Genomic DNA, 16,808 nt, shown 5'->3' with positions numbered 1-16,808 from the left:
AAGTACTGCCATTGTCACTCCTCCTTCCCTGCTAGACTCTCCTTCCAAGTGGCAGTACAACTCAAAAGGGACCAATGGTCTATACCTGCTAGTTTTTTTTGATATTTCTCTCGTTAACGCTAACAATAAGCGAGGTCAAAGACAACTTTAAGGGTTGAAACAAGTGTTTATCTGGTATAAAATCTATTTATCTCAGATAAGAGAGAAGTTTTGTGAATTGAAACAAGTTACTTTAATTCCCATTTTCAAAACAGGTGACAAAACAGCTGTGGAAACTACTTACATTGTGAAATAATGCAATAATCTTGAATAAATTTAAGAATTACATTTACGATAGCCCAAAATGTGAATTCAGATAGAGAAGAGCTACCTAACCAATCTCCTTCATTTTGAGAAAGTGACGTTCCAAGTACTCTGCAGAAAATAAACTTCTAGAAGATTTAGATTTCTAAAAAAGAACTCAGTGCTGCCAGAAGTTGAAAATGGATAAAGAAATTAGCTGCACAGAAATAGGAGGTACTAGGTGCAGAAATTGAGGCAGGTTGTCGGGGACTTTCTGGTTTCTGATTTACATTGATAATTTAGATTCAGAGACACAATGTAAATTGGAATAATTAGCAGATCAGAAATGCAGTTGAATCAGATAAATCAGCTCAAACTTCAAAAATTAGATTGAAGAAAACGAGCTGTAAATAAAATTTAGCAGCTGTGAAGTATTGCATATCAGAAAAATAAGTGACAGAAATAAACCTTGAACAAGTTCTCCCAAAACATAAAATTGCTACCTACCTGTGCTTGGGGAAATCCTTGTGAGTAAGGCAAGGATCTGAGAGCTACACCACAAACTATCATAAAGAGATAAGCTCTTGAACACAAAATCCTCACAGCATGAAAATCCTTCCTGAAAAACAATTGCATCACAATTTGAAGTATCAAATTTGAAATAATCCCACCTCCACCAGCTACTTGTTCTTTGACTCTAACCCAGAACAAATGCTCAAACATACTCTGATAGTAACTAAATAAGATGGTGTTAAGTAATGGGAAAGGAAGGAAGATCAAAATTTTTCTAGGACCATGTTAAAATATTACAAAATGATTATTAAGTCCCAGGTGAAGAAATGCAGCAATGTACAGAAACCTTAAATTGCACTTCCTATGGTTTAATTGTGGTCAGACATATGCAACTTATTTGTCAGCATCCATCCAACTCTCAAAAATCTCAACATTGTAAGAACCCACAATGTAATTTTTCCCAATTACATGCATCTACCAGAAACCTCATCAATTTTCAGTCCAGAGTGGCTGTTTTCTCTGTATACCATCTTTCAGTATATACCTGCAACAGTGGTGATTAGCCATTGCCATGATATAAACACATTAGTGTACAAGTACATAGGAAGATAGGTACAGGAATAGGCTATTCAGAACCACCAATCCTGCTGTGCTATTCCATTCAATAAGAATGGAGCGATACAGTGGCTCAGTGGTTAGCACTGCTGCCTCACAGTGCCAGGCACCCAGGTTCAATTCCACCCTCGGGGAACAGCCTGTGAGGAGTTTGCACGTTTCTGCCCATGTTTGCATGGGTTTCCAACAGTTGTTCCAGTTTCCTCCACTGTTCATTGAGCAAGTTAGGTGAATTGGCCATGCTAAATTACCCAAAATGTTCAGGGATGTGGAGGTTAGGCGCATTAACCAGGGGAAATGCAGGGACAAGGTGGGGGATGGGTCTGGGTTGGATGGTCACTAAGACAGTGTGGACTCATTGGGCCAAATGGTCTGTTTCCATATTGTTGGGGTTCTAAGATTGTGGCTGATCTAACTCCATATGCCTGTCTTCAGCCCAAATTCCTCAATACCAATGCTTAATAAGAAAGTTGTCTCAGAATTAATTGAACAATTAAGCTAGCATTGACTGCCATTAGAAGAAGAGTTCCAAATCTCTACCACTCTTTGCATGTTGATGTGATTTCTAACATCTCTCATGAATAGCCTGGCCCAAATACTTAGTCTATGCCTTTGATTCTAGAATCTTCAACCAGTGGAAATAGTTTATCTACCCTGTCTTCCCACGTTGATTTTCTGAGGACTTTGATTAGATTACCCTTAATCTTCTGAATTCTAGAGAATGGTGCCCAGATCTGCTCACACTCTAAGGGGGTCTAACCAGGATTTTGTATAACTGCAGCATAACTTCTATATCCCAAACTCCAGCCCTTTCACATGAAGGTAAGCATTCCATTTGCCTTTTGGCTATTTTCTGTATCTACTTGAGGCATCTCAAAGAGCTATGCACCTGAACCCCCAAATCTCATTGGACATTCACTGTATTAAACTTTGTGCCTTCTAAAAAACCTGATCTTTCCTTCTTAGGTCCAAAATGGATAGCCTCACACTTGCTTATATTAAAATCCATCTGCCACAGCTTTCCTCATTCACCTAATCAATCAATATCCTGTTGTAATTTTGTACTGTCCTCAACATTGTCTACAATACTGCAAAATTTTGTCATCAGCAAGCTTGGAATTTTGACTTTTTATGCCATAAAAGTAGAAATTCCAATTGTTGATCAAAATACCATAAAATCTAACCTTGCAGCTTGACAGGTTCATATGAATAACTGCACCCTAATGGACAAGAGAAAACTTATCTCGCAGCCCCAATGGCTGCATGCTAGTTGTGATCATCTGACACAAGAAAAATGTGTAATATACAAAATTTGCATGACTACCACTTGTCACTTCTTGATACTTTCAGACACACATCAGATGATGAAAGCCAAGGAATGACATAGTTCCTAATGATTGCCTTTCTTGTCTTCAGTTTACAAAAGCAGGTGCCTACTTTTCTCTACATGTTCTTTCAGTGCTTCCAGTGTACTTACCTGTAGAAATTCTTGAGTTCTAATGATGACATTTAGAAATTCAATGAATTCTTTTTCTCGCTGCAATGAGTCACCATTACAATCTGCAAACTCTATTAAAGAGGAAACAAATCTGCTTTGATAAATAGCAATCTTAACCCTGAACGAGGGGAAAAAATCTCCTCAGTAACAATAATAATAACAACAACTACTATTCAATAGGAAATTCATGCACAAAACACCTAAAACTGTATATTCATTTTACAGGTTATAGTTTAAATATGCTTTAGGGACAGGAAACAGAAGCATGTCACCATAGGAATAAAGAAAGAACTTTCCCATGAAATTAACTATACAACACTTGAAATACTTGATGGGACTTGACATGAAGAATTTTACTTCATATTGATGTAGTATCTGGAAAACTTGATGTGGACTTTGGCGTAAAAAGTAAGCCAGCATTTGCTATTTGAAAAAAAAAGATTTAAAGTAAACTACAAATAAAATTTGCTTAATGACTTCACAAAAAATAAAGCCTACAATTCCATTAAATTGAGAATTCCAATAATTGATGAACAATTTGTTTAAAAGTTTTCTTTGTAGATTTTGTAAAATTTGGTGAAAATTGAAATCACCCTCTGCTGAAAATGCATATTACTTTCAAAATTATTTGGTCTTAAGAATATAATATGAAGAAATGTAAGATTATGCACTTTGTCTGAAAGAACAGAGGAGCTGATTATTAGCTGAATGGAGAAAGATTCGGAAGATGGAGTTATCTGGATCCTTGCACAAAAATCACGAAAAGCTAGGGTCTGGCAATGAGGAAGGCAATTCATAAATGAATTGTTGGCCTTTATTTCAAAGGAATGGCATATACACAACAAAGTCTTCCTAAAACTATACAATGTACTATTCAGACCCCAACTGGAATACTGTGAACAGTTCTGGGCACCAGGGAGCAGTCCAGAGAAGGTTCACAAAACTTACATGGAGCAGACAGTCTTAGGTAGAGAGGTTGATTAGGTTAGGTCTGTATTCATTCGAGTTCAGAAGAATGGGGTGCAATCTGTACAGGCTAGGCCATTAGGCATATTTAAAGCTGAGACAGGGAGATTCATAATCAGAAATTGAATTAATCATTATAGGAAAAAGACATGAATGAAACTGTAGTTGAGGATTATCAGATCAGTCATGCTCATTGAATGAGGAAACAGACTTGAGGGATTTAAGTTCTTATAAGAGGCAATGCTCATTAAGTCATGTTTATTACCTATTTCTTGTTAGTCTAAGAAGTTGATCGTTATCCAGTTTTATTTGAACTACTTTTGGTGCCCATTTGGAATTCACAGGATTCCTAGGCTAAATAAAAAATCTCAAAGTCTTCAGTTTCCTCAGCGATTGCAAACTAGTTGGATAATGTTCATCAAAACCAAACAGGAACAAAATCACTCCATTCCACTGAAGACAATTTACCAACAAGGATTCAGTGTCATTATGCCAATGTTCAGAAACTCAGACTTAGTCATTAAATATATTTGAGGCAGTATTAAATATATTTCTGATTGATATGAATTACATGACAGCAAGCAACAAAGTTAGGCCACATTCAGATCTTATTGAATGGCAGTAGATTTAAGGGATGTTAACTGGCCTATGATGGTCCTATTTCATATGTTCTTGATTAGAGTTGACAGCACTGACGACAATGAAGCCAGTTGAGGAATTTAGATAAAGATTTTGTAAACCTCTATATCTTAATAATTTAGTCATTCATACAACAAATCTAACTCAAGTCGCCGTTCGGTGTTTTATATGTCAACTAGCAGAAGTCTGCAAAACATTCACAGCAAAGTTAGTACCTCTATTGCAACAGTCCACTTCATGAGATCCTTCTCCTAACATCTCCAATCGATCCCACTCATCATTCTCATACAGAGTCATATAGCTTGGAAACAGACCCTTCGGTCCAACTATTCCATGCCAACAATGTTCCCAAACTAAACCATTTCCACGTGCCTGCATTTGGCCCATATCCCTCCAAACCTTTCCTATTCATGTATATAGTATGTTCATCTTATCATCTCTTCTTACACCAATCTATTCCATCCCCTCATTCTACAACTATGTATTTATGGCCACTGCCATGACACTGTCATTGCACACCTGTTCCGCCACAGTCACCATTCATCTTTTCCATGCTATTGCCTGCCAATCCTTCTAGCAGGCTAACCTTATTATTAGAAGATTGTTACCTTCTGTTCCTTTTCTCTAGAAATACCAGTCCAACCACTACTCATCATTGGTAGCCCCACCTGTGTCACAAACTAATTTCCACCATGCCCAGATGCCCTTAATCAAATCAATTCATTGACCAATTTAGACCTCACAAACAAAACTGCCGATGCTTATCGACCCTGTTTCTTTGTGGTGGGTTAGGTATTCGTGAACTACATCCTGCAATATTCCCAAGCTACTATTTTCAAAGTTATAATTTCCTCAATATTTTACAAATTTCTTTTTACTTGAAATTTTAGGAAAGTACCAGTGCCTCACCTTCATGAAGAGTTTGCGCCAGCCAGAAATCAAGCCGCAGAAGTGCAGTGTCATCTTTTACCCAATTAATGTAATGAAGCAACAGAGGAGATCGCAGCATGGAGCCCATCTGTGCAGGGAACTGAACAGAAATGATAAAAGTAAACATGGAGGAAAATAGTAGGAAAGCAATAGAGAATGCAAGCCAACAACAGCTCCTGAACATCTAGAAAGCTAGCACCCATTATGCCACACCATATGATTAAAAATAAAGTAAATGAAAATTAGTCAAAATATCTGTACAGCAATGATATAGTGTGTCCATAATGCAACAGGGGAGCTGAAGGCAATCAAGCATCAGAACTAACTAGACAGTGAGAATTACTGAGATGTGGCTATAGAAAATTTTTGATTGGGAATTAAACATTGCTGGGCATAATATTTAGAAGAGAAAGAGGGGAAGAGCAGGGTGTTCGTGCACATGTACATACTAGGATAATGTAATACATGTAGGTAAAAGGAACACAGCCATCTGCGCAATAAAGGGTCCATCATGCTAACAAGTGCAATCTAAACACCATCTACAAGTGGAAGGAACAAGAAGAAGAACGCAAATTGACTAAATATGGACCAAAAGAACCGCAGATGCTGTAAATAAACAAAAACGGATGCTGCTGGAAAAGCTCAGCAGGCCTGGCAGCATCTCTGAAGAAAACGTCAGAGTTAACATTTCCTCAGAATTATCACCAAACCCGAAACATAAACACTGATTATTTTCTTCACAGATGCTGCCAGGCCTGCTGATTAAATAGGGAATTAAATATGTCACACCTCAACACAGTAATGCAATGGAAATTACACCTTGCTATTGCTGGAGTTGTCACAAATGCTAAAAGCAAAATGTTATTAAGTACGCAAAATCCCCAATTTATCTGCCATGTGAATAAAAAACACTGACCAGGTTTTAGTACTACACAAGAACTATAATTTATGACAGATAAATAGATTCTCTCTACAGAGAGGAAAAAAAAAGTAACTGTCAACATTGAACTTACTCGTTATTCCGTGAAGTATTAACCACTTCCACACACACACACAAAAGAAAAAGACATCGTTGGAATGGAGGATTAGAGATAACAAAGTGTAGAGCTGGATGAACACAGCAGGCCAAGCAGCATCTCAGGAGCACAAAAGCTGATGTTTCGGGCCTAGACCCTTCATCAGAGAGGGTGATGAAGGGTCTAGGCCCAAAACGTCAGCTTTTGTGCTCCTGAGATGCTGCTTGGCTTGCTGTGTTCATCCAGCTCTACACTTTGTTATCTCTAATCCTCCATTCCAACGAAGTGTAGAGCTGGATGAACACAGCAAGCCAAGCAGCATCTCAGGAGCACAAAAGCTGACGTTTTGGGCCTAGACCCTTCATCACCCTCTCTGATGAAGGGTCTAGGCCCGAAACATCAGCTTTTGTGCTCCTGAGATGCTGCTTGGCCTGCTGTGTTCATCCAGCTCCACACCTTGTTATCTTAAAGCAGAGGAATGCTTTGAGGGACTTGTTATAAGTAAATAGTGAAAGAGGAAACTATATTGGTAAACAATGATGATGAACAATGGGAAACATTTTGAAAGTGCTATTCAGCTGAGTGCAGGAACATATCCAAGCATTATGACTTTTAATAAATTTTTAAAAATTATAGCATACAGTATTTACTTGGTGCATCCCTTGTAGCAATGCCTCAGCAAATCAGAGCTAATTTGCCATTTCACATTTGTAGTATAAACTGTGCTGAAATAAACATAAATTATTAAATATTATGTTCTGAAGAAAGGTCATTGAACTTGAAATGTTATGTTGCTTTCTGTCCACAGATGCTTCCAGACCTACTGAGGTTTTACAATAATTTTTGATCTGGCATCTAGAATTCACAGTCCAGTTTGGTGACACTTAAAAGGAACCTGGATCTGCATTTAAAGCTCTGTAACTCTCCAAGGTTACAAACCAGATGTTGATAAATTGGATTAGAATGGGCAGAGCGGGATGTTGACAGATACTTAAGTATCTGTTCCCTTCATTGAACAGTCAATAACAAAGGGGCCATAATTTTCACGTGAAAGGCAGAAGGTTTACAGGGGATTTGAGGAAAAACATTTTCACCCAGAGGGTAGTGGGGGTCTGGAATACACTGCCTGGGCGAGTATTTAAAGCAGGTAACCTCACAACCTTTAAAAAGTATATGACGAGCACTTGAAATATCATGACATTCAAGGTTAAGGGACTAGTGCAGAGAAATGAGACTCGAGTAGACAGTAGTGCATTTTTGGACTCAACAAGCAGAAGGGCCTCTACGATTCTATGCAGGGCTGAATGGCATATTTGTGTGATGAAACTTTTCTACAGTTCTATGGTTAAGTGAGTAAAGACACTACTTGTGAAACTAAATAACAGTCAAACATGTCAGAATCCTGGTCAGCTAGTTCATTGGAAGTGGCATTTCCAAAAGTCTGACAATAAGTAACAGTGCTCCTATACCAAGGAAGGAAAAAAATCATTTCCCTTCATGATCACAAACCAGACAGGCCTGCTGAAAAGAATTCATGTGTGGATATGAGATTAACATTACTTGGAATTGTGGATATAGGTCAGCAAGTGAATTATTTCTTCTAAAAGACAACTTGCTATGTAAAACTGAAAGCAAAAAACTATCACATCTTTTATTAGTTTAAATACATAGCTACCTATTCCTGGATAACTAATTTAAGCAGGAAAAAGCAGGAATTTTTCTCCCTACTTCTAATGGCTTGCCACACTTCTCTAAACATTTGCTTCTGCAGGGTTTAAGTCCATTCCAAACCAGTATACAAATATATTGAGCTGTATCACTCAAATATCATTTTCTCTGCCTCACCTCTATTCGGTCAAAGTTATCCAATAGTTGGGAGAATGTGGCTAACTGTTCCAAAGGAAAACTTTTGCTCTGCATCAGGAAACAAGACTGTTCTGTTAAATGTCGAGCACTGCTGACAACTGGAATCAACTCACGATGCATCTTCTTTTTCTGAAATGAAGAAATACAATGCTAAAACTAATTGACAATCATCTCTTAAGATTTAACTTAGTGATTGCTATCAATTCCGTAAAAAAAATTCAAACTTATTCTGGGAGGCCTGGTGGCAGCTACTCAAGTATCTGTTACCTTCATTGAACAGTCAATGACAAGGGACCATAATTTTCATGTGAAAGGCAGAAAAAGATTTCACAAACTCATTCTGGCTTATTCTTGAGTGGGGGGGTGCTAATAAGTACAGATCAAGGTGTTTCACATTAAATGACCTCAGCAGCGCTGGAACACATTAAGTAAAACCTGGAATAATTTACCTACCCTCTTCCGCATTGGAGGCTCTGTTAAATTCACTAGCTCAGGTGTTTGAGACAACTGCCTGTAACCATTGTTCTGAACTCTTTCAATGGCTTTCTTCCAGAATGACCTAGACACTGGCAAGTTCTGTGAAAAGGCAGAGATTTCATAGTTATTTGATGGAATCTTCAAAACAAAAATCAGGATTCCAAAGTTCAAACATATCAGATTTAAAGCAAAATTATAATGGTTCGTGCTTTCAGTTTAGTTAACTATTGGAAATGCACACATCAGTTTACATCCGTGGAAGGGAAGAAAATAGATTAATATTTCATGTGAGAATTCAACCAGAATTACTTTGATCTTTGGCTTCTGGATTGAATTTTAATCACAGCATAGGCAGATTTAAATCGAACAGTCCACAGACTGAATATCAGCGCTCAGACTCAAAAATATGTTAGTGAGGAAGGTTATGAAAGAATACAGAATGTAAATCAGTTGGAAAGTGAGGCAGAGAAATAGCACATGGAGTTTAATCTGACAAGTGAGAGGTGATGTGTGTTGGGTGGTCAAATGCAAGATTAAAAATACACAGGAAATGGCAGGAACCTTAGGAAATCTGATATTCAGAAGGACCTTGCGGTGCAAGTCCATGGCTTCCTGAAATTGGGAACACATGTGGATAAGTAGTAACGGAGGAATATAGCATACTTGCCTTCATCGGTCAGGGTATTCCATATAAAAGTTGGCAAGTCATGCTGCAGCTATATAAAACTTCCATTAGGCTATGTTTGGAGTGTTGTATGCAGCTCTGGTCACCACACATAAACATTATAGGAAGGATGTCAAGGTTTTGTACAGGATGCAAAAGTGGTTTACCAGAATTTGCCTGGATTAGACGTATTAGCTTTAAGCAGAGTTTGGACAAACTTGAAATGTTTTTGCGAGAGCTTTGGAGGCTGTGGGGAGACTTGATTGAAGTATGTAAGATAACAAGATGTACGGACGGTATGGATAGTCGGAGACATCGTCCAGGGTGAAAATGTCAATTATTAGGGTGCACAGGTTTAAAGTGAGAGGGGAAAAGTTTAAGGAAGATGTGCAAAGAAAGTTTTTGTTTTACACACAGGATAGTAAGTGCCTGGAACTTGCTGCCAGGAGAGGTGGTAGAAGCAGAGATGTTAGCAAAGTCTAAGAGGCATTTAGACACATGAACAGGCAGGAAAAGATGGAAATTGACTTCATGCACGCAGATAGGATTAGTTTTGAATATTAACATGGATAGTACAGATATGGGGGACCAAAGGGTGCTGTATGTTCTTGGAGTAAGAGTCCAATCTATTATAAATCATACCGTCCAAAAAGTATTGACATATGAAAGTTCTACAATTTTCAGACTCCAAGGAGTATTTCTTAACACTGATTTCTTAATACTTTGTTGTTCACAATGCAAGCAATGCACCGTGCTAGTACATTTCAGTGCAACATACATCTATATAAAAGTTCTGGCAGCATAAACATTCGGTCATACATCCCTCCTCTCAGCTGACATTAATAGGTCAAAGCACATTCAAATAAAATAAACTGTCTTGCTAACCTTGTAAATTAGTCAAATAATTTGCTTCAAACAATAAAATGCTTTTTGTTGTACATGTACAAACAAATTGCAAATGTAAAAGGATAGGTGAGCTTAAATAATTGGTATCAAATTGTTACATTACACAACATTGAAAGTACTGAGCTTTCAGGATGACAAAGTTTTAATTGAATCCCAGAGTCACAGATGTACAGCGCAGAAACAAAACTCTTCCATCCAACTTGTCCCTGCTGACTAGACATCCTAAATTAAACAAGTCCTATTTGCTATTCGGTCCATATCCCTGCAAACCCTTCCTACTCAAAATTCCCATCCAGATGCCTTTTAAATGTTGTAATTTCAACTGTTTCTATCACTTGCTTTGGCAGTTCACTCCAAACACGTATCACCCTCTGTGGGATAAAGTTGCCCCTTGAGTCGCTTTTAAATCTTTCCCCGCTCACCTTAAACCTATGCTGACTAATTTTGGACTCCCCTATCCTGGGGGAAAAGCCTTGGCTATTCACGCTATCTGTGCCCCTTATAATTTTATAAACCTCTGATGCTCCAGAGAAAATAGGTCCAGCCTATTTAGCATCTCCCAATAACTCAAAACCCACGAACCCTGGCAACATGCTCGTAAATCTTTTCCAAATCCTTTCAAGTCTAACAAATCCTCCGTATAGCAAGGAGACTAGAATTGAATGCAATATTCCAAAAGTGGCCTAGCCAATGACCTGTATAGCTGCAAAATGATTCTCAACTCCAATATTCAATGCACTGACCAATAAAGGCAAGTGTACCAAATGCCGTCTTCACTACCCTGTCATTCTGGGGAAAAGTCCAATTAATAATATTTCCACTACTGTGCTTGATTTATGACATACAGTGTTTTCAGCTAACTAATCAGTTAACAACATCGAGATTCTAAATACATTTGTTTTAATGCAACAAAATTTCATGTGGAACAATTTAATGACGGACTCCTAAAAATTACAGTTTAGGCAGACAGTAATCTCATACTAGTATGTCTCATTACAAAGAAAGGAAATACGAGCTATTGTTAAAAGAAAAATTTTGATTAGTTGATGATTTACTTTTTAATTCCAACATTCCTACCAACAAAAATTCTCACTGGGTTGTCACAGTTAGAGAATTTCAAACTCCCACTTCCACTGTCAAAGAAAACCTGTCAAAATCAAAAGAAATCTGTCTTTCAGAAACATAAATGTAAAGTCATTGTTGTCTTTCTGGACTGTAGGGCTGCTGTCTCAATAGATAATAGGTGCTGGAGTAGGCCATTCGGCCCTTCAAGCCAGCACCACCATTGATTATGATCACGGCTGATCGTCCACAATCAGTATCCTGTTCCTGCCTTATCCCCATAACCCTTGGTTCCACCTGTCTCATGAGACAGAGACGTCTAATGGTGGTTTAACCTGAGGGTCACCATATCTTAGGTGAGGGAAAGGGTTGAGATGGGGTGTCCTTTACTGTAACCTCAGCCGGCACAGGAATTGAACCCACACTGTTGGCATCATTCTGGATCACAAATCAGCCATGTAGTCAATGGGCCCCAGTAAAGAAAGCCATCCAAAGTCAAGATTTTGCACCCATTTGCAATTCTATCCCAAAATAGATTAACATTTTGCATCAAACAAAGAAAAAACGTAAACTAGTAATTGGTATATATTTATATAATTTTTTACAAAGGTTTAAAACAACAAACCTTGGGTTGTCCAGCACAAGCCAAAGACACGTATTCAGGTGCGTGGATCTTGTACAGCAAGAGAAGAGCCATCAGGTGTGGTTGCATTCCCTGAAAAATAGATGACAACATCTGTATGCACATGACAGCTTATTAGCTTTTGACAAAATTAAGGCATAATATGGACACATATGGTTTTCATACCTTCATTACCATTCTTCATTCTAAGTAGTAACAGCAGGAACACAGGAAATAAACAAAGTAGGCCACTTAACCACTTACGCTTGTCCTATTGTTTACTTGGATTGAGAGATCAGTACTCCATTTCAACTTACTTGACTTTGCTCCATATCGCTAATGTCCTCACCTCACAATCCCATTTCTGGAAATTTCAATTCCAAGCATACACAGCCTTTAAGGATGACTGATTTCAAATTTTCACGATCCTGTGTGAGACAACTTTCAGCCATGGTGATCCATGCTGATGGATTTACAGATCCCAGACTAGAACATGGCATGATAAATCATATTTTGTTTTATTTTTGATTTTAAAAGAAAGTGGTATCTCACTTAAAGTAAATACAGAATGTTGCAGACTTTATTTTACAATAAAAAAGAATTTTATCAACCAAGACAAAGGTGACAAAATATAAGTAAGTAGTTTGATTTATTCTAACTCAAACTGAAAAGATTTTTAAACACACAGTAAAAAGTATAAACTCATTAATTCCAAAAATACTCTTTTTAAATTCCAAAATTAAACAACATGCTCTGTACAATGCTCATACCAGAGGAAGAAGTCTTTCCAAAAAACTCAAAAGGTTTAAGGTGACTGTGACAATTATCACTAGACTGGAAACACTTATACCTTTATTTTGAGCTTTTGTTGAAGCTAAACATACCTAACTTCAAGTAACTTCTTCAAGGTTTTATGCCAAAGTTTCTGGTTTGCGGCTACTACTAACTCTAAAAGCTATTTCGCAATATTTTCCCCTTCTCAGCTCCATCCAAGTACTTAACAGAACTGCCCAAAACTAAAGTAAAACTGAGAGAAGGCCTGTTTTTCTTTCAAAAAAAGCATACACGCCAGTGTGACAGAAGTTCAGACCTGAAAAATGAACCATTTCTTTTCCAACAGATGCTGCCTATCCTGCTGAGTATTTCCAATACTTCCTGGTTTGTTTTAATCCGCCTTTAACTGGCCAAGGAAATGACACGCTGTTGCTGTAATGATGCTGACAATCGGATTGGTCTGCCCTTCACTTTAACCATGTGTGTTTTAACCATGACGGCAACAGCTCCTCTTCCTTGTCTACTATTCACTACTACTTTATTGAACTGAGGACCACTTAGGAAGTGTACCAAGATTAAGTCTACAGTCAGGGTTAGTTGACATTAACAAATTCTTCTCCACACAATATGTGGGATGGCAAAAGATATCACTTCTACATGTAGCTCCCAGTCTCAGTTGATCTGATGGCAGCATGAAATGGCTGCTTAATTTTTCAGTAGCTATTCTTGGAGAGTGTCTGTGTGAGAGATACACTTCAGTCAGTTATATGTTTACAGTGTACTTCAGATTGTTGCCAAGAGTATATGGTATGACTCTCATTCCAACAGATGTCGAATTGGGGTCTGCCTCCACTGCCCTTCTCTGTAATTAACTTGTGGTTTGACGAAACTTGATCATCAAAGATGTTACATGGAGAAGACTGTTTCTTCTAACTACTCCCAGCGCTGCTACATTCTAGCCTAATTTATCTGCGTTCTGAAGAAAGATGCAGCCTTTCTTTAACACAACGTACAGCAACACTATGCAACTGGAAATGCAAAATGGTGAGTACTGGGTTTCTAACACAGCTTTGTTATGTTCTGATTAGTGCCCTCTCACTTGATTTTCCTCTCCATCACCAGGATCACTCACATTGTCCATCATTGTTCACTGCCCAACATTGCTGACAACTATGTTTCAACTCCACCACTGATTTGAACAACATCACAGAATGAAGTACAAAACACAGATTAAAAAGAAAAACAAACAAATCAGCATGTATGTACTTCAAGAATGGTAGCAGCATGGATTATTAGCTCAGTAACAAAAGTAAATGTCTGGGCTAATGGTCTAGAGACACAAGCCCAAATACTGCTATAATAACTCAATTTGAATTCAATTGATGAAATAAACAAAATTGCAATCGAAAAAAGTTAGTATCAGCAATGGTGTCCATAAAACTGCTGAGTTGGAGAATAGGCTGGAAAAAAAGTGATTTTGTCAAAGGTTTTAAACAGAACAGGTAAGAGAGATTTATACGTGTAATGGCACTGTTAATTGCATTGCTAAACCCTTCTGTTTAAATGAGTTTCTAGTGTGGTTGTGTTTTAAACAGGTGCTGTTCATGGTTTATTGAAGCAACATAGTGGCATAACAGGACTATTGAATTGATATTCTTGCAAAATATTCTGATGCGTGAAGGTGAAAAGTTTCAACAAAAACATGTTTTTCAGAAATATGCAAGTCGTGTATATTTATATCTTTGTCCAGGGATAGGCAGAAGAATACATCAAAGATCAAGTGTGGATTACTAAAAACATAGTTCAATTTACAGGCAACTTAAGAACAACTAAGTTTTTAAATGGAATTTCCTCAAGAGTACATTAAAACGGAGGTTGTGCCAGCTTTCACTTCAAAACATATTGATAATGCTAAAGTGAGACAGTCCCACAAATGAATAAGCATTTACGTGAGATGAAATTGAACAAATTGGTAATTGGATTATTAACTTATGCTGTACTTGGTCCACAATGTGCAAATGTATATCATTTTTCTATTTAATCCAATCATGTTGCTATATAGCAAAAAGTGGCAGCTTTCAACAGCTGTTCTTTTTACTAAAAATCTTGCGAGGATACATTTCTTTCTTGGACAAATAAATAAAGAAAGAAATGTTAAGTTTCAAAGTGAAGAAAATAGATTAAAGGAACTTAATGAAGGAGGACAAAAGAAGACAAATTCTGTTGTATGGCCGAGCAGAGAGGATTGCACACAATACAGAAATAAAAGGCCTTTGGAGTTCCATTTTTGGAGTAGATCACATTACACAACCATACAGGCAGGGTACATTTTCTTAGTGTAACAGAGGACCTCTCAAACTGTCGGTAATTTTCCTGGTTTACCTTGTGCATGTGGGGACTCAATCACAAGGGGTTATGAGTTCAAAGTGAGAGGAGGAAAGTCTTTTGAAGATATGAGTGGAAAGTTCTTTACGCAGAGTGCGGTGGGTCCCTGGAACACATTGCCAGCGGAGGTGGTAGACGCAGACATGATAGATTAAGATGTATCTGGACAGGTACATGGATGGGCAGGGAGCAAAGGGATACACCTTCCAGTTGAAGCAGCACTTAATCCTCAACCTCCTCACCACATCTTCTGCACAAATATCAACATTTTTCTAGCTACCATTAGTTCTGAATGAAGGTCACCGAGCCCAAAAGACAATACTGGTTTAAGAACATAATTTACCTGATTGTAATCTCAACACACATTCTCAGATACACCTAATAGCCCCTCACTCTCTTGCTTAAAGAAAATCAAGCCCATTTCTTCCTTAAAAGTTTTCAAAGGCCCGCCTTCTTCTGCTTTTGGAGAAGAGTTCCAAAGATTTATCAACCTACAAGAAGATACAAAGCCAAAATTATATACCTTACCATTTTGGCCTGCAGATCAATCAGCTTCTTGACTCTGAATCGTTTAACTGTGAAATAACAGAAATGTACAACATAAATAACTGGTATTTTTACAAATCAAAAAGCAAATGCTAATCCCACACTAAAGCTTCAAGATCCAGAAAAAAACCCACAGAAATCAGGAATTATTGCATCGCCTCAAATGTCACAATTCCATATTGCATACGAGAGGTTTCTGGAGTTTAAAAATGTACACTTCTGTTCCTTTTTTTTGGACTTTCACCTCTCACTGAAAGATAGAATTGTTCCATCCAGGAGACCTTTGGAACTGACATCTCATTATAACTGCTGCCAAAAAAGTTGGATATTTTAAACAAGAGCACAGATGGATTTCTATATTCTCTAACCAGGAATTGAGTTGGAACAGGTGTAATGTGTCCAAGTCTGTGGCTGCAATAAAAATGTGAAACAGACTGCAACACCTGATTTCCACATTTATGCAGATAAATGCAGAAATCCATAAAGATGTTGTCAGTGATTTTGTGCTGTTCCACAGGATGAACTGTTCATAGTTGTAACTATTAGGGATTGCAAAACAGGTTCACCACACCAATTTCTGGAAAGGTGGAACAGTCATTCATATGAGAGATTGAGGGCACTGGTAACTTATAACACCAAGCAAAATGGGGATAGGTAGATGATCAGCCATGATCTAGAATGATCGAACAGGCTCAAAAAGGTAGAATGATCTACTACTGATCTTATTTTCCTCAATCACAAGAGTTTCCATTTTTGTGGAATAGTCTCACTACAAAAATGCATTTTAAAAGTTATACATTTCTGAATAAGGCATAACTACATACTAAGTTCACAATTACTAAACATCCACAAGTATCAAAATTTGAATTTTATATTTATGGAATATCATATTCCATATTGTAATCAAATTTGCTGGACACCAAGATCTCTATAGTTGGCCCTGGAATTGAAGTAACTTCAGGAAAGGCAAAAATCCACGCCACAGACAGCAAGTCATTTCACAGCCTAACGCTAACTCTTCGGGTTCAGTGCAAATGATTCTTGGCA

General features: G+C 37.7%; 1 protein-coding gene across 2 annotated transcripts in view; it reads right to left on the bottom strand.

The window, feature by feature from the left end:
* The window catches only part of cenpi (centromere protein I), an 87,333-nt gene that overhangs the window by 49,565 nt on the left and 20,960 nt on the right, over positions 1–16,808 (bottom strand). For both annotated transcript variants that reach the window (XM_048544597.1, XM_048544596.2), the window contains 7 exons: positions 15,744–15,790; positions 12,060–12,149; positions 8,779–8,901; positions 8,305–8,454; positions 5,423–5,543; positions 2,888–2,979; positions 790–901 (listed from right to left, as the gene is read on the bottom strand). In XM_048544597.1, the coding sequence (XP_048400554.1) occupies positions 790–901; positions 2,888–2,979; positions 5,423–5,543; positions 8,305–8,454; positions 8,779–8,901; positions 12,060–12,149; positions 15,744–15,790 (735 nt within the window). The remainder of the gene's footprint in view (positions 1–789; positions 902–2,887; positions 2,980–5,422; positions 5,544–8,304; positions 8,455–8,778; positions 8,902–12,059; positions 12,150–15,743; positions 15,791–16,808) is intronic.

Source organism: Stegostoma tigrinum, chromosome 15, assembly GCF_030684315.1.
Source record: "Stegostoma tigrinum isolate sSteTig4 chromosome 15, sSteTig4.hap1, whole genome shotgun sequence".
NCBI lineage: Eukaryota > Metazoa > Chordata > Chondrichthyes > Orectolobiformes > Stegostomatidae > Stegostoma > Stegostoma tigrinum.
The sequence above is the reverse complement of the archived record's forward strand: the minus strand, read 5'-3'. Positions and strand labels throughout refer to the sequence as shown.